This window comes from Eumetopias jubatus, unplaced genomic scaffold (genome assembly GCF_037043125.1).
Source record: "Eumetopias jubatus isolate StellerSeaLion01/CBP00866 unplaced genomic scaffold, mEumJub1_p1.0 scaffold_12, whole genome shotgun sequence".
NCBI lineage: Eukaryota > Metazoa > Chordata > Mammalia > Carnivora > Otariidae > Eumetopias > Eumetopias jubatus.
This window is the reverse complement of record NW_028274818.1, coordinates 93,840,642-93,865,915: the sequence shown is the minus strand read 5'-3', so window position 1 is coordinate 93,865,915 and position 25,274 is coordinate 93,840,642. Positions and strand designations below refer to the sequence as shown.

The 25,274-nt window shown below is 54.8% G+C and overlaps 1 protein-coding gene across 1 annotated transcript; it reads left to right on the top strand.

The window, feature by feature from the left end:
• The first annotated feature begins 21 nt into the window (after positions 1-21).
• Positions 22-23,340, top strand: MVP (major vault protein). Its single transcript, XM_028109769.2, has 15 exons — positions 22-226; positions 6,369-6,520; positions 6,712-6,907; positions 12,886-13,009; positions 13,117-13,248; positions 14,059-14,153; positions 14,438-14,674; positions 16,575-16,856; positions 17,897-18,141; positions 18,415-18,612; positions 19,529-19,915; positions 20,690-20,806; positions 20,976-21,102; positions 22,227-22,415; positions 23,080-23,340. The coding sequence occupies exons 2-15, from the start codon at positions 6,396-6,398 to the stop codon at positions 23,296-23,298; spliced, it is 2,673 nt and encodes an 890-aa protein (XP_027965570.2). The 5' UTR covers positions 22-226; positions 6,369-6,395; the 3' UTR covers positions 23,299-23,340.
• Positions 23,341-25,274: the final 1,934 nt, after the last annotated feature.

Genomic DNA, 25,274 nt, shown 5'->3' with positions numbered 1-25,274 from the left:
GCCCTTTAAATGGCCAAGCCCCACCCCTGAGCCTGCCCTGCCGGGAAGTGATCCCTAGGGCTAGGCTACGGAGTTTCCCCCTCCGAGGGGTCTCAGACGGCGGGCACTCTTCCGGGTACTTCGTACTGGTCCCAAAGCCCCCCAAACCCCTGGTGGGGCCTTGTGTCCCCCCAGGCTCTCCGAGCCCCGACCGGCCTTCTAGCACTGCTTGCTTCTGCTGGGGCAGGTAAGACCTCTCGGAGCCTGAGGAGGAAGAAGGTGGGTGGAGGCTTACCTTTGGGAGGTTTTACTTTCCTTGTTGGATTTTTTCCCCCACTGCATTTTGAAGTAAAGGTAGGTCAACTTGTTACCTTGCCTACACTTCCCGACCCCCCAAAATCTCAGGCCTCTCCACTTCAGGCTCCCACATCAGAAGTAAGGACAGAGGAAACTTGGGGCCATTCAGACTCCGTCCTGGGTCCCTGCCGCCGTCCTCTGCTGCTTCCTCCCCCGGGGCCCCTGGCTCTGGCCTGTTCTCTTGAGCTTTTAGAGTGTGATTCCTGCCCACCCCCAGATCCTTCATCTCTGCCAAATGTTGAGGCTTTACTATTGCCTCACTTAAGGCTATGCCAGCCGTGGCCCTTGCGGACCATGTGGGAAGTGGTTAGCATAGCAATCTTAAGGTAGGCTTGACTTCTAGAAGGTGTGGAGGTTGGTGAGCGAAGTTCTTTTTCTCTTTGGGAGGGTGAAAGGAAGAAATGCAAAACTCCTTTGGGCCCTGCCAGCCTGTGATTGTGAAGATCTTAGGGCTGGCCCTCCAGGAATGAAATCTGGAGGGATGGGGGATGGTGGTTGTGGTAGATGTCCCTGTGCCCCGAGGGGACCTTGGGTTGTGAGGAGAAAGCCGCTGTTACACGGAGTGCCAGCTCAAGTGCTCCCTGGGAGCTCCTGCCTGTTTCCGCCCTTGGCATGCAGGGCGCCCAGCCTGACGGGAGGCGGGGGGGGGGGGGGGGGGGGGCGCGGGGGCGTGTGTGTGTGTGTGTGTGAAGCTTTCCAGGTGGGGTCGGAGCTGATAGAGTGGATGGCCGAGGAACGGCCTGAGGGGTCCAAGGTAACTCGGGCCTCCTGGTGGGATGGAGGCTGCCCCCCCAAACCCCTCCCCTTGCAGAAAGTGCTCACCTGTGAAATGCCTATCTCCTAGAGAATACCCAGCCCCACCCAGGTCAGAAGTGCGTGTTCTGGGTTTAGAACCTTCCCTTTCTGCCTGAGAAGCCAGGCTACTTCCTGGTTTGAGAGCTCTGCAGACAGGGTAATGGGTGGATTTCTGACCCTGTTCTTTGATCATTGTGTGATCCTGAGTGAAGTTCCTTAACTTCTAGGGTTAGATGGATCAATTAAGGGCACTTAACACAACACCTGGCACAGTTTATGTCCTTGATAAGTGGGAGCTGTTATTTGGGGGCTCTTGCCAAAGATACACGTTCTGGAGTCTCTCCCCCAGAAACTGGTGCAGCGGGTCTGGGCGAGGCCTTGGAATCAGCATGTGCAGGAGCCACACTCTCAGCTGGGTCCTATGATGGAGTGAGTTTAGAAAACGGTCTCGATCGGGGGTTCTGAAGCCTGGTTCCTGGGTCACTTCTCAACTAGGCAATCTTTGCCTTCGATGATGAGCGTTAATTGGCAGCATCCAGGAGGTAGAATGAAGATAGGACAAGCAGCATTCCAAGCTGCCAAAACTGTTCTGTCCCCAGTGAAGCCACCAAGCCCCTCCTCCTCCCACAAGGTAGTTGGACTGGAGCTCAGCGAAGGAAGGAGCTGCTTCCTCTTTCATAGGAAGAAAAGTTCCTAAAGCTTTGCTCTTAAACGTGATTGCTGAGACAAAGCCTCAGAAATGTCCCTTCTAGTCCCCTAAAGCTGGAAATAATTTCCCTAAACTAAGCCAGTGTGTAAACAGCTTCGGTGCAATCCCTGAGTAATGGGACTCTTGCATTCTCCAAACAAAGTGTAGAATGTTTACAATCAGAGAAACTGCAAAGATGAGCCCCTGTTTACGCTGAACATCATGTACATTGTCCTAAACCTGAACTTGATAGAGGTGATGGTGGCAGGCTGAGTCACCGGCCTCCCCTGCACCTTCCAGCCTGCTCGGGGCAGGGGGCTTGTGTTGGCGAGGGGGCAGGAGGAGAATAACCAAATGCCCTGCCCCTGAGGAGCAGTCTAATCTGAGCTCCTCTTTATTCTCTCTCCTGCCAGCCACCTTTGATCTCCCCTGCACTAGACACATCCTGTGGCCACTAATCTCTTCAAGCCCAGGAAACAGTCACTCTTCTTTCCACTTCTCAGTCTAGGACACTCCGGCTCAGAGCTAGCAAGTGGCCCAAGAGCATGACAGAGCTCATCCTTGCCGGGTATTAGTCAGTGGGAGAGCTTTTAAATATAGCAATGCTCCGGGCGCCTGGTGGCTCAGTCTGTCGAGCATCCAACTCTTTTTTTAAAAAGATATAGTTTTAGAGCGAGAGAGCCTGTGGACATGGGGGAGGGGAAGGAGTAGGGGCAGAGTCTGGGGAGAGAACCCCAGGCAGACTCCGCACTGAGCATTGAGCCCGACGCATTGCCCCATCTCATGACCCTGAGATCGTGACTGGAGCTGAAATCAAGAGTTGGCTGCTTACCTGATGGAGCCCCCCAGGCGCCCCTAGCATCCAACTCATGATCTCAGCTCAGGTCTTGATCTTAGGGTCATGAGGTCAAGCCCTGTGTTGGGCCCCATGCTGGGTGTAGAGCCTGCTGGTGGCTGTGGGGGCAGGGGAGGCAATGCTTCACCCCACCCCACCCCCCTGATGTCAGAATCCCCAGAGATCAGTGGTTTTCAAAGACTTCCAGGTGATTCTCAAGTACAGCCAGGACTGAGAGTGGCTGCTTGAGGCCAGAGCTGCTGGTACTCTAATGTGCGCCCAAATCACTAGGGATCTAGTTAAAATGCTGGCGGATTCAACAGCCCTTGAGTGAGGCCCGAGAATCCCCCTCACTAACAAGCTTCAGGTTAGGCCGACAGTGCTCTCCGCAGACCAGCACACAGTAAGAAATAAGAAAGCTGGTCCCTGGGGCACCTGCTTTTAGAATCACTGTGCCAGGCACTCACATGAGGTTGACCCTGAAGATATGTGACTGGTAGTGACCAAAGAAACTCATGAAGTTTTGCTGTAGTGTTAAGAACCGCCTCTCAACTCGAGGATGAACCCTACTTCTGCTTATAGCTTGTTTTGTTCTCTGCCCCGCCACCCATTACCTTGCTCTTTTCTTCGTGGATGTGGTGCAGTGTCCGAGACTTTGGGCAAGAGTTGACTGGCTCTTGCAGGAGTCTCATGACCCTTGAGGGACGTGTGATCAGGCAACGCTGTGCATGTGCCAGGAAAGCAGATGAGGGGGCAGATCCTGGAAGCAGGCACCAAAGGGAGGCCTGGGTGGATTTGGAGTATGGCGGTCAAACCCAGGTGCTGGGCAGGAACTTCCAAAGGTCAACACAATCCTTGACCGTTGTTTTTGGAGGGTCCTGATATATTGGGAAGAAAATGTTCTGACTGTACACGTCATCTGGTAAACCACAAAAGTCTAAATCTGGGACTTGTCATAAACATGTTGCCTAAGTTGGGTGGTTTCCCTGGTTCCCAGGAGAGGCCTTACCTCAAGGCTCCCTTCTGCAGGTGACAAAAGGAAAAGAGCAAAGTCTGTTCCTGGGTGAAGAGCAGGTGGTCTAGGTGGAAGGCACAGCCGTAGGGCATGGTGGGTTAAGACAGGGTCCTGGTACTGAAACAAGGCCTTGGCTTTGGAACAAGGCAGAAGCCCAGGCAGATCAGCTGGAAGGCAGACTCTCAGCTGACTCGCTGAGCTAGGCGAGACTCTCAGCCCCGCTGACTGGACCCAGCTGGGGTGACAGATGGTGGAGAGGCCTCAGCCGTAGGGAGTGGGGGATTGTCCAAAAAGGAGTCATTGGACGCTGTTCCTGGGGCCTGCTTCCCAGCCCTGCATGGCCTTCTAGAGTTCAGATCTTCCCTGGGGGGCCTCATGGAGCCCTGTCCACCCCTCCATTTATAGCCCTAGCCCTTCCTCTCCCCCATCTGGCTTCCTGGCCAGGCTTCCACCCTGCAGAGAACTTGGCAGAGGAAGAGCTTGAAAAGGCTTCACTTGGCTGTCAGATGCCCCTTCTTTGCTATTCTTTTAGCCCCACAGCTGGGGTGACAGGAGACCTGCCACCTTTCTGACCAGTCAACAAGGGGGTGGGGGCGGTGGTTAAGGCCAGGTGGCATAGGGAGCCTCTGGTGCTAGGCCACATCCCCCGATTAAGGGAGCTGAGCCTCAGGCTCTTCCTGCCTCAGCAGTAAGCCACACAGTGCTTCTGAAGAGCTGGGCTTTGTTCCAGCTGCTTTATGATGACCTCAGTCCTCATAACTTGGGTAGATGCCCTCTCCGTTCTCAGTTTATAACCCTGGGAAACGGGTATAGGGAGGGCAACAGAATTGTCTGAGGTTACCCATCCAGTAAAGGATCCTGGGGGCTCTTCAGGGGCTTCATCAGGGAGCAACTTTGGAAGCACAGCTGGGAGGGCCTGGGCGGTAGACCGGAAGGAACAGGAAGGTCCAGGTGAGAGTGGGGATGAGAGTCGAACATTACCTGAACACAACAGAAGGGGGAGCTCTGATGTTAGAAAAGCTACTCCTACAAATTAAGGGAAATTAACTTCACATAAAAAGCCACAGAAAAGTATCAAGGTCAAATCCCATACACAGTTGCAAGAGAGAGCAGAACATTCCTTTGATGTCCAAAAGCGGACCGGGAAAAGAGGTCAAAACTGTAGCCTTTCAAAATGAGGTAAGACATTAAGGTGGGAAATCAGAACGGTAAGCATGGGCAGTCTGGCTGACTCCGGGCCCCTAATCACTGTGCCATGCTGCCCCGGGAGAAGGACGGAACCAGCCATTCCATCGGGATTCTCATCCCGATGGTACCACTAATTTGCTGGGTGGCCCTGAATGATGCAGAGTCCCTGCTGGGACTCTATCTGGGGTCAACCAGCCTTATTTGGCTACCTTCATCAAAATGTAATACTCCTCGGTTACACTAGTCACATTTCAAGTATTCAGTAGCCACACATGGCCAGCCCAAAGAGCACAGGTTTAGAAGATGTCCATCATTAGAGTTCTGTTGGATGATGCTGAGGTAGAGGATTTGAAGCAGGTGATGTGAGTGCAGCGGCCCAGGTGTAGGACAGCAGGGACAACAGGTGCAGAGTGTGGTAAGCAGGGAAGCTTGTGTCCCATCCAAAGGGAGCAGCTGAGACTCGGCTCTATCCAGTTCTGCTAGGCGGGAGCAGAGGGTGTGGCTTCTCATTCTTCAAGAGAAGCAGCAGTCAGGAGTCTGAAAACTCGTAATTGCTAAACAAAAAAAGAAATTTTACAGATTGTGTAAATGAAGCAAAACTCTTGGGCCTTGCCTCGGTTCTGTAATTTTGTGACTTCTGCCTATTTCTCCTGTGGCAAGCCACTCCCTCCCTGCTTCCCCTTTTCTCACTCAGGTTGGAGGTTGGATGAATGGTCCAGTAGGGGAGGTGTCCCTCCTTTCTGGTGGTGGCTTCAAAAATGTCTGACCGAAGTCTCAGAGGACAAGGCTTTGAGTCCCCTAGCAAACTTGGTTCCCCTGTGTGACTCCAAGGGATAGGTTGTCCAAAGTCCAAGGCATGCTGGAGGCAGGGATGGGGTTTGGGTGTGACCTCCTTGAACAGGCCAAGCATGGATCAGAACCACCCAGGATTCAGAAGCAGGTAGGATGGCGGTGGGTGGGATATGTACTCATTTATTCCCTTTCCCTTCCCACCCGACTTACAACTGCAGGAAACCAAAAGTGGCAAGAGACCAGAGAGAACTGGGGAGGAAAGGACTAGACTAATTTGGTGTTTCTAATCCAGCTGATTCTTTGGAGTCCCAGTTCTGCAGGGGATCCCTCCCTTGAGAGGTGGCCCACGTCTGAACAGTATATCCTAGATTGCTTAAAGCGTGCGTGTGCGTGCGTGCAGGGGGAGGTGCAGACAAAGATTGTGCAAATGTTCTTGGGCTGTGGGCTAACATTTCAGTACAGCTAGGGCCTCGGGATCCCCTCAAATAAAGGAGCCTGCGTCCTTGGAGCCAGTTCTCGGCAGGGTCTGGATGGTCTGCGTTGCCCTGAGTGGGGAGAAGAAAGGCAGAGGCCGGCGCGGGATGTTACAGGGCGAAATGACATGAACTGGAGGAGGAAGGGCCCCTTCCCTCATCCCCGGTTGGGCCTCAGGTTCCTGCCTGCCTTTGCCAGGCCCCCTGTGCTCATCTTGTTGTATCCGCTCCCCACCTGTCTGTCAGCCTGCTGCCCGGGCCACAGGAGTCACCATGGCAACCGAAGAGTCCATCATCCGCATCCCCCCGTACCACTACATCCACGTGCTGGACCAGAACAGCAACGTGTCCCATGTGGAGGTCGGGCCAAAGACTTACATCCGGCAAGACAATGAGAGGTGGGTGCTGGGACTGGGCCGTGGGGTGCCTGTTCGTCTGGCTGGCTCGATCGTCCATCTCCTTCCTGCCCCAGGAGGGGTTGGCCGTGGCATGGGTGATGGGGAGCTTTCTCTCCCGTTCAGTGTCCCCCTCAGAAGTGGGAACAGGGGCCCCCTGGGTCCTCACGCTGCTTCTTACCACCCTCCAACAGGGTCCTGTTTGCCCCCTTACGCATGGTGACTGTCCCTCCACGCCATTACTGCACGGTGGCCAACCCCGTGTCCCGGGACCCTCAGGGCTCTGTGCTGTTCGATGTCACGGGGCAAGTCCGGCTCCGCCACGCTGACCTAGAGATCCGGCTGACCCAGGACCCCTTCCCCCTGTACCCGGGGGAGGTGCTGGAAAAGGTACCTGGCTTGCTTCCTCCATGACCGTTCGTCCTTGTTCCCTGGGCTCTGCACTGCCTTCCCGAGGGAAACCAAGTGGGGCTGTGGGAGGGGGCGGGGGCGACATCTGCTGGATCTCACCAAGGACAGAGTTCTTGCTTCCTCCACCTGCCTCTCACCAACCCCAACCCCCTTCCTCCTCACATGCCCACGACAGACTTGCCCCTCCTCTGAGAGCTGTCAGCCATCTCCCCACCTGACCTTCCAGGCTCCAGAGCCTGCTAGAAGCTCCTGACCAGTTTGGTGCTAAATGACTTTGCCCAGAGTGAGCATTCCGTTCACTCAAACGGTGCCAGACACTGGTGGGCAGTGCCCACGGTGGTGGACGAGACGAGGCCCGGGCTCTGACGCCGGTGACTGCCCCTCGGGAAGGCATCACAGGCCTGCGCTCCTGGCCGGGCCCTTGTCCGCGTTGCCCTCAGGCCCTGGGCCCGAGCAAGTGGGCATCTGCCTTTATGTCCTTAACGGTTCTGCCTTTACCTCCTCACCAGTTTATACTGGTTTACTCTGGGCGCCTCCACTAACCAGTGCTTCTTGTTCCCAGAAGCCTCCAGGCACCACCCAGGGAGCTTTGAGACCTGCCTGCCCACTAAGTGGCAGCCACCTGGGGAGAGAAGTGTGTGCGTGTGAGATAGAAAGTGCTGACGAGTAATTAGAATGTTAACCCTTGAGGAATCTGAGTGAGGAGCCTCCGGGAATTCTTTGTACTATTCTTGCAACTTCTGTGTAAGTCGGAAACTGTCAAAAGCTAAAAAATCTCCATACCCAGGTCCTCCCACAGATCAGCTCAGCTCAGCCCCCCTCTGGGTGGGGAGCAGTGTGTGTGTCGGGGGGTGGTCATCAGCACCAGTGTCTAAAGCTCCCTAGGATCCCCAGCCCACCGCTGCCCGTTCTCTCACACCCCACATCCTCCAGGCCAAAGGGCTGGGCCTCTCCCTCCTCAGAGACCAATGCCATGGAGACATTCCCTTTTTACTCTGGCCCCTCTCTGCCCACATGGCTTCTTTCCAGGTCTCCACTGAGGTGACCCCTGGCGCTGTCCTCCCTCCTCCTCCCCTTTTGACTCCTGGGAGCCTCACTAATGTCCTTATAATGACCCTGTCCATGACTTGGCTTTCTTGACCTCAACTCTGACCCTTGCCTCTTCCGTTCTGCTTCAGCCCCTCCCAGTGCCCTGTCCACTGAGGACTTGGTTATACTCCCACCTGGCCCACCTTGGAAATTCAACCCCAACCTCCTCACCATCAGCCCCCCTTTCCTGGGTCCTCATGGCCCCTCAGGGCTTTTCATTCTGTCTTCTGTCCCGTCTCTCAGATTCTTCTCTTCCTCGTCTCTTTCCTACTCCAACTGGAGCTAGTCATTTTAACAGTCTCTTGTGTGCAGGACCCATGGCAAAGCCCGGTCCTGGCTCGGTGTGACCCCCCCACCCGTCCTTTCAGTTCTCAAACTCAGGAGGGGTTTCCTAGCCTTGGGGACAGATCCACCAAGACGACAGGATTACAAGTAGCTGATGGGTTAAGCGGTTCTTTCCAACCCAACCCAAGCCCTGTTCAGTGGTTCTCTTCCTTCCTAACCACTTTCTCTCTACTTCTCTCTGCATGCCTCTAAATATTTATAATTTTCTGCTCTCTTCCTATTTTTTTAAGATTTTATTTATTTGAGAGCGAGCATCCATGAGCAGGGGAGGAGGAGAGGGAGAAGCAGACTCCCCACTAAGCAGGGGGCTCTAGGACAAGGCAGGGGCTCGAGCCCAGGACTCCAGGGTCATGACCTGAGCTGAAGGCAGACACTTAACCAACTGAGCCACCCAGGCGCCCTCTTCCTGTTTTCTATCCTCACTGGAACAAATTTGTTTTATACTTAGAAGTCAAGGCCATCTGGCAGGCTCTGGGTCTGTGTCCCCTTCCCTTACTTGATATCTGTGCTTTTCTCCTCTCTACCTGCTGGAGCCTCCATCAACTGGGCCCTGGAACCTGGCTCATCATTCTGTATCTCTTTTTATTTAAATTTTAATTCCAATGTAATTAACATACAGTATTACATTATATAGTGATTGGACAACTCTATGCATGACTCAGTGCTCATCACAGTAAGTGCACTCTCAATCCCCTTTACCTAATCCCCCCCCACACACACCTCCACTCTGGTGACCATCAGTTTGTTCTCTATAGTTAAGAGTCTGTTTCTTGGTTTGTCTTTTTTTTTTTTTTTCTCTATCAGTTTCTTAAATTCCACATATAAGTGAAATCATAGGGTATTTGTCTTTCTGACTTGTTTTGCTTAGCATTATACTCTCTAGATCCATCCACATCATTGCAAATGGCAAGATTTCATTATTTTTTATGGCTGAGTAATATTCCATTGTATATATGTACCCCACCTTCTTTATCCTTTCCTTTATTGGTGGACACTTGGGCTGCCTCCATAACTTCGCTGTTACAAATAATGCTGCAATAAACATTGGGGTGCACATATCCTTTCGAATGAGTGTTTTCATATTCTTTGGGTAAATACCCAGTAGTGTGATTACTGGATCTTAGGGCGGTTCTATTTTTAATTTTTTGAGGACCCTCCATACTGTTCTCCAGAGTGGCTGCACCAGTTTGCATTTTCCCACCAACAGTGCACGAGAGTTCCTTCTTCTCCACATCGTTGCCGGCACGTATTGTTTCTTGTGTTTTTGACTTTAGCCATTCTGACAGGTGTGAAGTGATATCTCATTGTGGTTTTGATTTGTATTTCCCTGATGATGGATGTTGAGCATCTTTTCATGTGTCTTTTGGCCATCTGGATGTCTTTGGAGAAATGTCTGTTCATGTCTTCTGCCCATTTTTAATTGGATTACTTTTTGGTGTTGAGTTGTATAAACTCTTTATGTATTTTGGATGTCGGATATGTCATTTGCAAACATCTTCTCCCATTCTGTAGGTTGTGTTTTAGTCGTGTTGGTTGTTTTCTTCACTATGCAGAGGCTTTTTATTTTGATGTAGTCCCAATAGGTTAGTTTTGCTTTTTTCTCTTGTCTCAGGAGATATATCTAGAAAAATGTTGCTACAGCCAATGTCAGAGATATTACTGTCTGTGCTCTCTTCTAGGGTTGTTATGGTTTCAGGTCTCACATTTAGTTCCTTCATCCATTTTTGAGTTAATTTTTGTGTAAGAAAGTGGCGCAGTTTCATTCTTTTGCATGTAGCTGTCCAGTTTTCCCAACACCGTCTGTTGAAAAGACTTTTTCCCATTGCATGTTCTTGCCTCCTTTGTCGAAGATTAATTGACCATATAATTATGGCTTTATTTCCGGGCTCTCTATTCTGTATCATTGATCTACGTGTCTATTTTGGTGCCGGTACCATGCGATTCTGATCACTACAGCTCTTAACAAGAGCTGGGCTCCATCCCAGGACCCTGAGATCCTGACCTAAGCCAAAGCCAGATGCTTAACCGACTGAGCCACCCAGGTGCCCCTGCCTGTGTAGTTTGAATGAACTTCTGCACGCTGGTGCATAAGTCTTATTTGTCATACGTAATCCCATATGATGTACGCAAGCTCAGCCATTCTCCTCTTGAGTTTCTTTTAGGATGTTTCCAATTTATAAGGGAAAACAGTTTTGCCACAAATGTACTTGTCTGTGTGTCCTGGTGCATGCTAAGGTTTGCTGCTTTTCAGGAGTAGAAAATATTGGGGGGCCTGGCTGGCTCTCAGCCAGTATGACTTGACTTTGATCTCAGGGTCAAGAGTTCAAGCCCTTCATTGGGCGTGGAGCCTACTTAAAATTTAAAAACAAAAAAACAAAAAAACTTTTTTTTTTTTTTTTATTGGACAGAGCACAAGCAGTGGGGAAGGCAGAGGGAGAGGGAGAAGCAGGCTCTCCGCTGAGTGAGGAGCCCGATGCAGGGCTTGGTCCCAGGACCCTGAGATCACGACCTGAGCTGAAGGCAGATGCTTAACGACTGAGCCACCCAGGTGCCCCTAAAGTAGAAACTCTTAAGAATTGCTGGATCCCAGGATATGCACACTAAATTTAAAAGTATGAACCTTTATGAGTGGCCCTGTGAATTCGATTTCTAGTTTTGTACTGCTTTTTCTTTCCTTTCTTACGTACTCTTTGATAACCCTTTACTTGATGTCCTCTACCCCATTTCCTCATAAGCCCTTGCATCTGGCCCCCACCCACCCCCCTCCACTGAGCTCGCTTTGGCAAAGCCCCAAGGCCTCCTAACTGCAGCCCCTGTGGACATTCTGTGTCTAGTGGGCCTTCTTAGCCACAACTACTGTCGACCCGCCCTCTTATTAAAACCTGTCTTTTTTCTCCCACCGTGCCCCTGCTAAAACTTGTCTTCCTGTTTCACTCTGTGGATGTCTCTTTCCATCTTCTTAGATGTCTCACCCTCTTCCTCTCTCCCCTCTGCCTTCAGATTCTGTCCTGAACCTCCTGCATGCCCTTCCGTGCTCTCGTGCCCTTAAGCGCTCTGTCGAGGTTGGAGCCACCTAGCTCAGTACCGTCACTGGGAGCTGCCAAGTCCCTAGAGCCCCTAGCTGCCTGTGGAAAGCCCTCTCCTGGGCATCGCACAGCCGCCTCCTCCTGGACGTGCAAACCTGCTACTTTCCCTTCCCCCTGGAGCTGTTCTTCTCCCACATTCCCAATTGCACATGATACTGCTGGGTGCCTAGTCACCCGAGCTGGAAGCCTGCAGTGATGCAGGGGACGAACTGGAAGGAGACAAAAGTGGCAGGTGGAGACCAGTTAGATCTTTCCATCATTCAGGTGAGAGATATTGGCAGCTCAGACGAGGGAAATGGCCATGATAGAAAAAGGCAGAGCTTGCTTTTGATGGAACAGGTAGCAAGTGATGCTAGAGTAGATGTGGGAGGTGACAAACCCGCTGGCCTACATGTTCCTTCCAGAACACGTACCATTTCCTCCTCCTCCCACACCTCTGTATCAGAAGCCAGCTCTTCTTCTGAGCCCCAGCTCAAATGCCACTTCCAGGGGGACTTTTCTAACTTCCTTTGAGCTTTTGCAGCCTCTCTGCCTCCCATCCCCCGCACCCCCGACACTGTCCACAGTCTGCTTGCAGAGAAGGGTCTGTATCTGTCTTGTCACCTCCTGGAACTTGCAATCCACAAAGCTGGGGCAAGCCTGCCCCCGCCACAGCCAACTGGGTGCTGTGTACATTGAAGGCGCACAAGGAAGGGCTTGCCTGCCCAGTGAGCCTCCAACCCCGTGTGTGGTCAGCGGGGAGAGTGGGGTTACCTGACCTTCTCCACCCCAGGCCACTAAGAGTGGCAGGCAGCCTTCACCAAGACTGGGGTTCCAGTCCTGATCCCGTTCTTACTTGTTGTGGGACCTCGGGCACGTCTCTTAGCCTCTGTGAGGCTCTCTTTGCTTGCTCTCCTGCCTCCCTCAGACCAAAGACCAAGTGAAGTCCTACTCATAGAAACATTTCTACAGACTTCTAAAAGGTTTGGGTACTTGTTGCCAGGTGCCCCTTCCCGATGAAGGGAGATGTGATGGCTGCCGTCCAACGGCTGTCTTGTGACCATGAAGCAACCCTGACAACCACACCACGTGCCCAGAGCGTGCCTCTTAGAGCTGTTCAAACTTCCCACTTCTTACAGTTTGTAGAGGGCCCTCGTGCACACGAGGCCTTGAGGCGTTTCCCCGCCCAGATTTGTAGTTCAGAACCAATTCTAAGCACTTTCTCCAGAGCAATGTGTGTCCTTGGCTCATTGGCAGTGCATCCACTTGCTTTCTCAACGATCTTCGTTCTTCAGACCAGATGGCTTTGGGACCACCCCTACCTTGTACATTCCACTTGGGGGCTTATCTGGGGACATGGGAAGGTTGCTGCTGTAGCCTCTGACCTCCAAGGTATCGGGTTTGACTCCTGGGGTCACAGTACTGAATGTCCCATGGCCTCCCTTCTCCCCCTGTTAGGACATCACCCCCCTGCAGGTGGTTCTGCCCAACACTGCCCTCCATCTTAAGGCGTTGCTGGATTATGAGGATAAGAACGGAGACAAGGTGGTGGCAGGAGATGAGTGGCTATTTGAAGGGCCTGGTAAGTTCCTTGCATTGGCCGGAGTCCAGGTCCAAGACTCCCTGCCTTTCTATTACAGCTTTGATAACCTGCTGGTCTTCAACCTTTGCCTCCCCTTCCCTTCCCAGGCACCTATATCCCCCGGAAGGAGGTGGAGGTCTTGGAGATCATTCAGGCTACAGTCATCAAGCAGAACCAGGCCCTGCGGCTGAGGGCCCGCAAGGAGTGCTGGGACCGGGAGGGCAAGGAGAGGGTGACAGGTGGGGTCGATGAGGGGTGCTGATGGGGGTGGGCGGGCCGTGCCTTGCCTGCAGGGGTGGGGATGGCCATTTGCAGCCTGAGAGGAAGTGCTTCCCTGGTATCTCTTAGAAGCTTCTGAGGGCCGCCCACGGCTGCTTTCCCCACCCCAGCTTCATGCCAGCTGTACCCTGACCCTGTGATCATGAACATGCTGACATGGCTTTACCGGGGGTGGGGGATGGGGAGCAGTCATGTCTGCTTCTAGATCAACAACACACGTGTTCGTATACAACTAGCAATCGTATTTGGCCCGTGTGATGTTCAGTCTGTTCCAGGTGTGGTCCCAAAATGCTTTACAAATGGGAACTCACTGAGTCCCCGAACAACCTCGGGGCCCTGCAATTCCCATTCTCCATATGACCTCACTGAGGCACGGAAGTGAGGTTACTTGCCGGGGGTTAAGGCGAGCAAGGGCCAGGCTGTGGCCAGGCACTCTTGCTTCTCCAAGAAAGTAGACCGTATCTCCAACTCTCTTAGAGGCAGTTCTGCCAGTTTCAGGGGAAGGGAAAAAGTTGGTCTTTGGAGCTCAGAGAAGGCGTGGCAGCAGCTTGGGCCCTTGGACGGCTTTCCTTATTGTCCTGGGTAGGGGTTGGTTTTCCTCTGGCCTCAGAAAAAAATTAATATCTGCACTCCTGTCAGGCCCTGGAGCCTGAGGGGGTGGAATCTCACCTGCAGAGCCCGGCGGGTGCCCTGCTGTCTAGGCTGCGGGAAGGGGCAGCTGGGAGCAGGCTAGGTGCCCTTTGACCCTCCCCTCTCCACCCTTGGCCCAGGAGAAGAATGGCTGGTCCGCGCCGTGGGCGCATATCTCCCAGCAGTGTTCGAGGAGGTTCTGGATTTGGTGGATGCTGTGATCCTCACAGAAAAGGTCTGTGCTCTTGGGGTGGAGGGACCCTGGAGGAGGCCTCACTCCTAGTGGCAGAGACCGTGAAAGTAGAGGAGAAGCAATATTTCTGGGGCCACTAACAGAAAATTGTGGAGGTCAGCTCCCTGAGGAGTCTCCTGGGTCCTCTGAGAGGATTCCAAAGTCCTCCTGGGCTGGTAGAGACTGACATCCCGGCCCGGGAGCACTCAGTGGCCAGTGGGGCCCCCAGCTCCCCTGAGGAAATTGGAGGTCAGTTTCCTCAAATGCCCCGACATCTCGTCCCACAGACGGCCCTGCACCTCCGGGCTCGGCAGAACTTTCGAGACTTGAGAGGCGTGAGCCGCCGCACCGGGGAGGAGTGGCTGGTGACCGTGCAGGACACGGAGGCCCATGTGCCAGATGTCTGTGAGGAGGTGCTGGGGATTGTGCCCATCACCACCTTGGGCCCCCACAACTACTGTGTGATTCTCGACCCGGTCGGACCGGATGGCAAGAACCAGCTGGGGCAAAAGCGTGTGGTCAAGGTAAATACCTCCAGCTCTTGGGGGAGGCTGAATGCCCTGGAGGGGCGTGCGGCCCCGGGACCACTCCCTTCCCTCCTCGCACCCCAGGTACACATTTAGAAGCCTCAAGCTTGTTCTGGTTCCCTCTGGGACTTTGCACACCTAGTTCTGTCTTTTGTGTCACTGTCCTGTTGATCTCCCTGAGGCCCCCAACCTCAGTTTACACACGGTCTCTTCTGGGAGCACCTCTCGGGCCCTGTCCATGCCTGCCGTCCGGGAACCTTTGTCCTTCTCCTGCACAAAACAAACGTCTTGGTTTACCCTTCTCGCCACCCCTGTCTCACCCTTCTCCTAATGACGCACTGGCCTGTCGGGGATTGGCACACTTTGCTGTGGAGGACCGTAGATATTTCAGGCTTCATGAGCGGTGTGTTTCTCTTAAGACCACTCAACTGTGCCGTTGGAGCGAAAGCCTAGACAGCTTGTACATGAACGAGTGCCTCTGTGTTCCTGTAACATTTTGCTTCCATCTGTCAGCGGATGAATGGCTAACAAATCGTGGCCTGTCCACACAATGGAGTATCCTTCAGCTGTAAAAAGAAACGAACGCGTACTGATGCTCGTGTACGAATGATCGTGTACTAACACCTGCTGCAGCATGGATCAACAAATACTGTGCTAAGCAAAAGAGGCCACGCATAAAGGACCACATATTGCACAATTCCATTTATATAAAATGTCCCAGATGGGTAAATCCATAGCGATAGAATATAGATGAGTGGTTACAGTTGAGTGGGGATGGACGGACATTAACTGCTGTTTAGTATGGGGTTTTTCAGGTAATGAAAATGCCCTGAGGTTGGATCATAGTGACGACTGGACAACTCTGTGGATAGCCCAAAACAACTGACCTGTATACCTTATTTATTTACTTATTTTTAAGATTTTATTTTTAAGTAACCTCTACACCCAACATGGGGCTCGAACTCAAACCCCAAATCGAGAGTTGCAGGCTCCACTGACTGAACCAGCCTGGCACCTCTGAATTGTATACTTTTTTTTTTTTTTTAAGATTTTATTTATTTGTCAGAGAGAGCACAAGCAGGGGGAGCAGCAGGCAGAGGGAGAAGCAGGCTCCCCGCTGAGCAGGAAGCCCGATGCGGGACTCGATCCCAGGATCCTGAGATCATGACCTGAGCCGAAGGGCAGACTCTTAACTGACTGAGCCACCCAGGCTTCCATACTTTAATTTTTAACTTCTTTTTTTAAAGATTTTATTTATTTGAAAGAGAGAGCATGAGCGGTGGGGGGGAGGGGCGGAGGGAGAGGGACAAGCAGACTCCCCTCTGAGCAGGGAGCCTGATGTGGGACTTGATTCCAGAGCCGAGGGCAGACGCTTAACCGACTGAGCCACCCAGATACTCCTGAATTGTATACTTTATTTTTTTCCCTTTTTAAAAATTTAAATTCAATTAACATATAACGTATTACTGGTTTCAGAAGTAGAGGTCAGTGATTTGAATTGTATACTTTAAATGAACAAATTTTATGGCATATAGATTATATCTCAAACATTTAGTTAAAAAAGACAGATTTGGCCCAACGATGGAGTCTGCCAATGTCCAGACTACACCATTCTAAGAAAACAAGGCCTGGGAGAAACAGCAACAGAAGGTTCTTTCTTAATCCTTGAGCCTGTGAGGGTCCCGGTCATGACCGTGTACAGACTTCCTCAAGGGCAGGCTCGACCAGATGAGGTCTGTAGGCATTTGTAGAGAGCCTCCTGGTCCAGACGACGCCTCACTGCATTACAGTGGGAATGTGGGCTCCTGTTGTCAGCACAAGCCTGTGGCTGCAGGAGGTGCTGTCAGGGGCACAACCCTGGGTGGCGACCGCTCCTAACCCCGTGTCTCTCCACCAGGGCGAGAAGTCCTTTTTTCTCCAGCCTGGAGAGCGACTGGAACGAGGCATCCAGGATGTATATGTGCTGTCAGAGCATCAGGGACTGCTGCTGAGGGCCCTGCAGCCCCTGGAGGAGGGAGAAGAAGGAGAGAAGGTCTCCCACCAGGCTGGGGACCGCTGGCTCATCCGCGGACCCCTGGAGTACGTGCCCTCTGCCAAGGTGGAGGTGGTGGAGGAGCGTCAGGCCATCCCTCTGGATGAGAATGAGGGCATCTACGTGCAGGATGTCAAGACTGGAAGGGTAATGGCTGAGGGATGGGCACCATCACCGCAGTGTGGCCACGTGGTGGCTTGCGTGGGGCCGACGGGGAGAGGTGCATGGTGGAGACAGGGGAGGGGACTTCAACAGCCTTGATGGTGGCATCTGAGCTGGCCGGCTGCTGGTATGAGGGCATTCTGTGGAGTATTTGCCTTCCTTTTCTCTTTCTTTTTAGAACAGGGAGTGGCGGAGGGAGATGGGGAGAGAGAATCTTAAGCAGTCCCCACCCAGTGCAGAGCCCATCGCAGGGCTCGATCTCACGACCTGAGATCATGACCTGAGCCAAAGTCAAGAGTCAGATGCTTAGCCGACTGAGCCACCCAGGCACCCCATTAAATAGCTCACTTTAAAATTGAGAAACCACCGAGGGCAAAGATGAGCCAGGTTTTAGGATGGGGGCCTCTGGCCCGAGGATAAAGGTCTGACTGGGGAGTGGCCTAGGAACAGCAAGAATCAACCTCCTCTCCCATGCGCTTATCCTGGTGGAATCCTTCCTCTTTGCCCCCTCATCTGAAGCCTTGACCTTGGTTTGACCTAGGACCACATCTCTGACCTCTTTCTCTAAGAATCCTACCAAGAAGTAGGGCTTGGAATCCTAGGAAATGTTAGTGGACATTACCTATTTCCTAGGATCGACTGCCTCTGTCCCTAGGATGCCCTCCAAGTTGCCCCAAGAAGGAAAATTCCAGAAGAAATAAGATCGAACCCTTAATTAACCACATGCCAGGTTCTCCGCACTAGACACAGGAGAGGTCCTTTATTCCTCAACCCTGGGAGGTAGCCGGCAGCGGGTCCATTCTACGGACATGGACCTAACGCACGGTTGTTTGCCCCAGATGACCGAGCCAGCAGACGGTGCATCCGAGTGCAGCCCCGTTCCAGAGACCGAGCCCAGCCAAGTGCTCTACTGTTCCCCACCCCACCCCCCGCCCCCAGGATAGCAGCCCCTGTTTCGGGATAGCTGGCTGGGTCCTTCTCCCTTTTACCTTCCCAGGTGACGTCCCCTGTCATCCTCTCTCAAGGTACGTGCTGTGATTGGAAGCACCTACATGCTGACCCAGGACGAAGTCCTGTGGGAGAAAGAGCTGCCTCCAGGGGTGGAGGAGCTGCTGAACAAGGGGCAGGACCCTCTGGCAGACAGGGGCGAGAGGGAGACATCCAAGACCCCTCAGCCTGCCACTGTCCGGAACAAGACCCGTGTGGTCAGCTACCGGGTCCCTCACAATGCAGCCGTGCAGGTGTATGACTACCGGGAGAAGGAAGCTCGGTGAGTGGCCTGTGTGTGTGTGGGGGGGGGTCCCGAGGTGGGACAGGTGACTGTTGGGGGTGGGGTCCCGAGGTGGGACAGGTGACTGTCGGGGGGTGGGGTCCCGAGGTGGGACAGGTGACTGTCGGGGAGGGGCGAGCGAGGTTGGGGGGGTGAGAGGCCGGCTCTGCTGGGGGCGGCGAGCTGGGAGGGGCCAGTGGGGGTTGAGGTGGGACAGGTGCCTGGGGGAGATGAGGGGCTCTCCATGTGTCTGACTCCCGGCTCCCTCTGCAGTGTGGTCTTTGGGCCCGAGCTGGTGTCACTGGGTCCTGAAGAGCAGTTCACCGTGTTGTCCCTCTCGGCCGGGAGGCCCAAGCGTCCCCACGCTCGCCGTGCGCTCTGCCTGCTGCTCGGGCCTGACTTCTTCACAGATGTCATCACCATCGAAACCGCGGACCATGCCAGGCTGCAGCTGCAGCTCGCCTACAACTGGTGAGGGGTGGGGAGGGACCGCAAGGACGGACGCTGCCTGCCACCGTGCTGGGCCCGTCGTGGGGGCAGGATGCCTGACTCCGCCATAGCCAAGGAGGAAAGCCAGTCTGATGCCCAAAGAGGGGGGTGACAGGAAGGTGCAGACACCCCTGCTGGGAGCAGGATTTGGGGGACATGGCTGGAGGAAACCCCCAGCTAAACTCAGCATGTGTCCAGCCAACCACGTAAGGGCAAGGTTCTACAAACGTCGGCCAGACCCGCCCCGTCGGAGTGGGCACGTGTGGGCACGTGTCACCGGCACGCACTCCAGGGCTCGCTGCCTGGGTCCCGGCCCTGCCGTTTGCTAGCTGTGGACCTGGGCAAGCGACTCGGTGCTTTCCTCAGTTTCCCAATATGTAAAATGAGAACGGCAACCGTCCACCTCCCAGGGCTCTCAGGGCTCCCAGGGCTCCCAGGGCTGTTGAAAGGGCACGGTGAGGTTATAGCAGTGCCCTGCACGTAGTTAGAGCTGGAGTGGAAGCTAGGCTCCACCTCAGCCACCTCTTGGCCGAGTGACCAGGACTATGACAGAGGCAGATGGGCGCGGACATTTCGGGTGCACGACAGCTAAGGGCATAGGCCACGGAGCCACACTGCCTGCCACATATCACGTGACTTTGGGTCTGTCCCTTCACCTCCCTGGGCCTCTATTTCCTCGTCTGTGAGAGGGGATAACGCTCATCCCCACCTCCCAGGGTGGCTGAGAGAATTAAATGGGACCTCACCTGGGTGCTTGGTGGGGAGTAATTCTCACTCTCTGTTGAGAGAGACCCTGGCCGGTCACGGAGGGTGGGCGTTCGAGTCCTTTTCCGAGACGACAGAGTTGCTGTGTCCTGGAGGAAAATGGCTTCCCTGTTCTGGGCCTCGCTGCTCACAGGCACTTCGATGTGAGTGACCGGAAGGACCCTAAAGAGACAGCCAAGCTCTTCTCGGTGCCGGACTTCGTGGGTGATGCCTGCAAGGCCATTGCGTCCCGGGTGCGGGGGGCCGTGGCCTCCGTCACCTTCGATGACTTCCACAAGAACTCCGCCCGCATCATTCGCATGGCTGTCTTTGGCTTTGAGACCCTGGAAACCAAGGGGCCAGACAGCAGGGCCCTGCCCCAGCCCCGGGACCGGGCCATCTTCCCCCAAAACGGACTGGTGGTCAGCAGCGTGGACGTGCAGTCGGTGGAGCCCGTGGACCAGAGGACCCGGGATGCCCTCCAGCGCAGTGTCCAGCTGGCCATCGAGATCACCACCAACTCCCAGGAGGCAGCTGCTAAGTAAGTGAGGCCTGGGGAGGGGGCGGCGCTGCCCATGATGCCCACCGTGGGCCAGACCTCTCCACGGTCCCTCTCTCAGCCCACTGCCGGGACCTGGGTGACCTGGCATCCCCCCACGGTCGCCTGCTCTCTCCCTTAGCAGATAGTGTGGTCCCTTTAAAGGACGACCATGTGCCATCCTGTGCTAGAACCCAAACTCGCTTCTGTGGCCTTCCAGGCACCCAGGGGTCCAGCCCTGCCACCCCCACCTCACCTTCCAGCCTCTCGCCAGGCTCACGTGCTCCGATCCCACCAGCTCCTTTCTGCCCCTCGTTGGCACAGCTGGGTTCCCACCGTAGGGCCGTCTGCCCTGGCTCTTCCCTCTGCCCAGAATGCTCTTCCCCTAGGGTATTCTCCTCCTCTGGCCTCAGCCTGAAGCTCCTTGCAGAGCCCCTTCCTGCCCCAACTGAAACCGAGCCCAATGCTCAGCCATGCTGTCCCTTCACCCATTCTCGGGGAGCTTGTCACTGTCAGAAATCAACCGTGTTCATTTGTTTCTCCTGACTGGAAGGCCAGTTATGTGAAAGCAGGGGCCTTGGTCATGGCCGCGTCCCCGCCCACGCCGAGAGTCGCACCAGGCTTGCCGCGTGCGCGCACCCTTCTGCTTCCCTTTGTGGGTTGAGTGCCGCCCGCGGGCGCCCAGCAGATGGGTGGGCCCTGCCCTTGTTGGAGTTCCTGCTGGAGTTCTGACCCCACACCAGCATCTTCCTGTCCCCTGTCCCCTGTTCCATCCAGGCACGAGGCTCAGAGGCTTGAGCAAGAAGCCCGCGGCCGGCTTGAGAGGCAGAAGATCTTGGACCAGTCCGAAGCTGAAAAAGCTCGCAGGGAACTCTTGGAGCTGGAGGCTCTGAGGTGGGTTGAGAACCAGAGGAAAAGAGCGCCAGGCCTCAGAAAAATCGCGGGTGGAGGGAGTGGGGCGCGCATGACACCTGCTGCGGCATTAGCCGGGGCGTTGGGGGGGGGGCAGAGGGAGAAAGGCTTTCTCCTGGGTGTCCCCTGACTCTCCCCCACCACCCCCCAGCACCGCCGTGGAGAGCACGGGGACTGCCAAGGCGGAGGCCGAGTCCCGTGCAGAGGCCCTGCGCATCGAGGGAGAAGGCTCCGTGCTGCAGGCCAAGCTGAAAGCAGAGGCCTTGGCCATTGAGACGGTGAGTCAAGGGGTGATGCCTGTGGGAGGGCGGGGCCTTGGGGTCTGGAAGAGGCCCCATCACTGCAGTCCCTGAGGATGTGTAGGATGCCAGGTATCTGAATGTAAAGCCCTAATTATTTATTTGGAGAAAGTGGGAGTGGGGGGAGGGGGAGAAGGGCAGAGGGAGAGAATGAATCTTTTTTTCTCCCCATTTAAAAAAAATTTTTATTTAAATTCAATTAACATATTATTTCAGGGGTATAGGTCTGTGATTCCTCAGTCTTATATAACACCCAGAGCTCTCCACAACCCATACCCTTCTCAATGTCCATCGCCAGTTACCCCATCCCTCCACCCTCATCCCCTCCAGCAACCCTCAGTTTGTTTCCCAAGATTAAGAGTGTCTTTTGGTTTGTCTCCCTCTCTGGTTTTGTTTTCATCTTTTCCTCTCTTCCCCTGTGATCCTCTGCCTTGTTTCTTAAATCCCACATATCAGTGAGATCGTGTGATAATTGTCTTTCTCTGATTGACTTATTTCACTTAGCATAATACCCTCTGGTTCCCTTCACAGAGAGAGAGACTCTTAAGCAGGCTCCATGCACAGCTGGGAGCCCCACACAGGGCTTGATCTCACAACCCAGATATCATGACCTGAGCTGAAATCAAGAGTCAGATGCTTAACCAACTGAGCCACCCAGGCGCCCCTGTAAAGCCCTACTTAAATACTTTGTGGTTTATAAATTCCTTTGCCCTGTATCTATTCACTTAATAATCTTCTACCACCTCACCCCAGGCAGGTATTATGACCTCCATCCTGTGTGTGATATTCGTGCAAATGTTGGCGGCTTTGTGCTAACTATTGTATTGTCTTACGCACATGGTCTTATTTAATGCTTGAAATCCCACTAAGGGGGTAAGTATTATCTCCGGATGACAGCTGAGGAAACCAAGGCTTAGATTAAGGACTCCCACAGGTCACTAGCTTAAAAGGTAGCCCCGCCAGGATCCACAGCCAATTGACTAGCAGTTTGCAATTCCATGCCTTGGGCCTCTGTTCCCTCAGGCCTGCTGGCTAGGGGGACTTGCTGGGCAGTTCCCAGGGGCCACACAAAGGAAAGAATGCTGCGTTTTCCCCTCTTCCAGGAGGCTGAGCTCCAGCGGGTACAGAAAGTGCGAGAGCTAGAACTGGTGTACGCCCGGGCCCAGCTGGAGCTGGAGGTAAGCAAGGCCCAGCAGCTGGCTGAGGTGGAGGTGAAGAAGTTCAAGCAGATGACAGAAGCCCTGGGCCCCAGTACCATCAGGGACCTCGCAGTGGCGGGCCCAGAGATGCAGGTGAGAGTGGGGAGGGTGCAGGGGAGTGTGTATGTCTTGGGACCATACTTGGAACCAAGAAGGCAGCACTGGGGGGTGGCAGATGTACCTGGAGTGATGTTGGGGGCAGAGGGGTGAGGGGAGGTGGAGATGGGACTGTCCTGTATCCCGTGTCCGGTGTCCTCTGTCGGGCACTGCACTAGCTTCAGCAGGGAGCTGCAGCCCCCGGGGCGGACGGTAAGCAGCTGGGCCACCAGTCTGGCCAGTGCTTTGAAGGAAGTGGCTTAGGGTGATGCCAGGTGGCTTAGGGAGAGCCACTCTGAGGAGGGGCTACTTGAGGTCGATGTAGAGTTGACAGGAGCTTCCTGGGAGAGGGTCCAAGGGCACAGACACAGAGAACAAAACTCAGTGTGCTCAGGCACAGAAAGGACTGGATGGCCGCAACCTAGGGTGGCACGGTGAGCGGATGGAGGCAGGACAGGGGCAGCCGGGCCTCCAGGCATCCTGCGCCCTGGCGAAACCTTCAGGCTCCCCTCGTGCTCCTTGCTTGTTACCCCTGATTCCCCCGGTAAGGACAGCTTGTGTGGCAGCTGCAGTGGCAGATCCATGCGGATGGTGGCCTAGGAGCCAAGAGAAAGGGACAAGGGCCTGACTCTACCTTCTCGCTCCCCTCTTGCTCTTCCAGGTAAAACTGCTCCAGAGCCTGGGCCTGAAATCAACCCTCATCACCGATGGCTCCACTCCCATCAACCTCTTCAACACAGCCTTAGGTCTGCTGGGGCTTGGGTCTGAGGCCCTGCACCCGGCCCAGAAGGCGACCGGTGTGCCGGGCCCCCGGGAGGGCTTGCTTCTCCAGTCCGCTCCCGCCCCTCAGGCCCCTGGGGGCAACCATGTCATGCCTTAGCTCCCTGCTGCACTCATGAATAAAACACTTCTGGGCATTGAAGCAACTGGGGGTCTGCATCACAGGGGAGCTTAAGGGATACCCCTGAAATCTCAAGGTAGCTACTAGAGACTGTCCTGTGTTGGCTGGGGAGGAAACTGAGGCAGGGAGAAGAACTCCCTGAAGTCACACTGCTAGGAATGTGATCCCACAGTCTTAATGGCCAGACTGTCTTTTGGCAGTCAGTCCTCTCGGACCCCAGGCTGGGAGAGGACACCCCAGGAGAGAGAATGGCGCCTGCCTAGCCGCCACCCCCCCCAATAGCTCCTGCACTGGCAGCATCTCTTCTCGCTGCTACATCCTCCAGCAGCCTGCCCTCCCCACCCACCCCTGCAGCATCGCCCCCTGCTACCCGCCCCCCAGCACTTGGGAGGCTGCCTGTGGCGCCACCTGCTGGTCACACTGCACACCCGGCAGGCCTGGGCACTTGTCCTTCCGCGGGAACTGGAGCGCGTCCCTGGGCTTGCAGCTTGGGCTCTGCGGGAGCAGACGGAGGGAGGCGTCCCCACAACCAGGGCAGAGCCCTTTCTTGGGGAACGATCCGGGCAGGATCAAATGCTCCTCCACAAGAGGAGGCTGCATGGATGCTTTGTGTTGGGGTCTTACTCCTCTTCCTGCGCCGAGGCTGACCCCACCAGCCCCGTCTCGCTCTGAGTTGCACTGCCTTCATGTGCCAGAGGCTCGGCTCCACTCAGGGCCCGCTGGAGGCCGACGGGCTGACTGCGGAGCCCGCAGCACTTGGTGGGGCTGGCTCTGGGTTGAACAAACAGGCAAGGGAGTCAGCCTGGCCTGCCCTGCTTCCAACTGACTGTCCTGCATCTTCCCTTGAGAAGTAATTAACGTGTGCAGGTACCAGATGCTCATGGCCAAGGGCCTCTGGGGATAGCGGACAGCAAGCAAGGTTGTCCTGTGTGGGCATGTTCCTTCCCGAGGCTGTCCTTTGACCTTGCCCCAACTAATAATCATCCCACCTCTGAAACGTGGGCCCCTGCTGCCTCCCCTTCCCAAACCATTCCTCCAACTCAAGGCTTCAGTGACCTTGACCCCAACCACCCTCTCAACATTGACACCCACCCTTTCAGTTCAGTCTTGCCCTGTGTTCCAGGTGATTGACCAAAAACCTCCCTCCTTAACTCCACCTCTCCCCTTCCCCCCCCTCCCCGGGGTGCCTAGCCCCTCCTTAAACCAACTACCGCCCTCTCGGTCCGCCCTGGACCAGTTGCGTGTTGCTGGGGGAGGTACAACCCACATGCTGACTTGATTCCATTTTAAACTCACGGCAACAAATCTCAAGGGAGACCTAGGGCCTCTGACTCTGCTTCTCCTGCTCTTGTGAGCTCTTGCTCAGAACAACCACACACACCCCTCCTCCCAGCCTCCCACGTCCCCACCCACTTGCTCTCACCTCTGAGAGAAAATAGAAGCACACTGGGCAGGAGGCCCCCCTGCTTCCCAGCAGCTCATCTAGCAAACTACCAGCACCCGGGCTCTGTCCTGCCTCCCGTTCCCCCTGGGCCCCACTCCTCCCCTTGGGCTCTAAATGCTGGGGATCTCCCCCAAGTCCACTCCTCCGTGGATCTCCTTTCTGGGCTGCACCATCACCTTCTCCGTCTCCGGCTCCCTGTCCCGGGCAGGTGAGCGGCCTCTACGCTCCGGCCACGGAACCAGCACGCAGGCTCTCCCTCAGCCCTGCCTTCCCCCTGGCTTCCCCCCTCTCCTCTCTTTCCTTCGCAGCCATGTTTCTTCGTTTCCATTCCTCACCTCTCCTTATCTTCTCAAGCCACTCCAGTTAGCTGTTGTCTCCACCCTTCCTGCCTGGAAACTGCTCTTATCGGCGTCACCAGGGACGTCCCTGGCCCTAGAGCCCGCACTCGGTGCTCCTTGTGCAGCCTGTCCCGCCACTAGGCACCCACGCCGCCTCCTCCCCACCTCAGGGC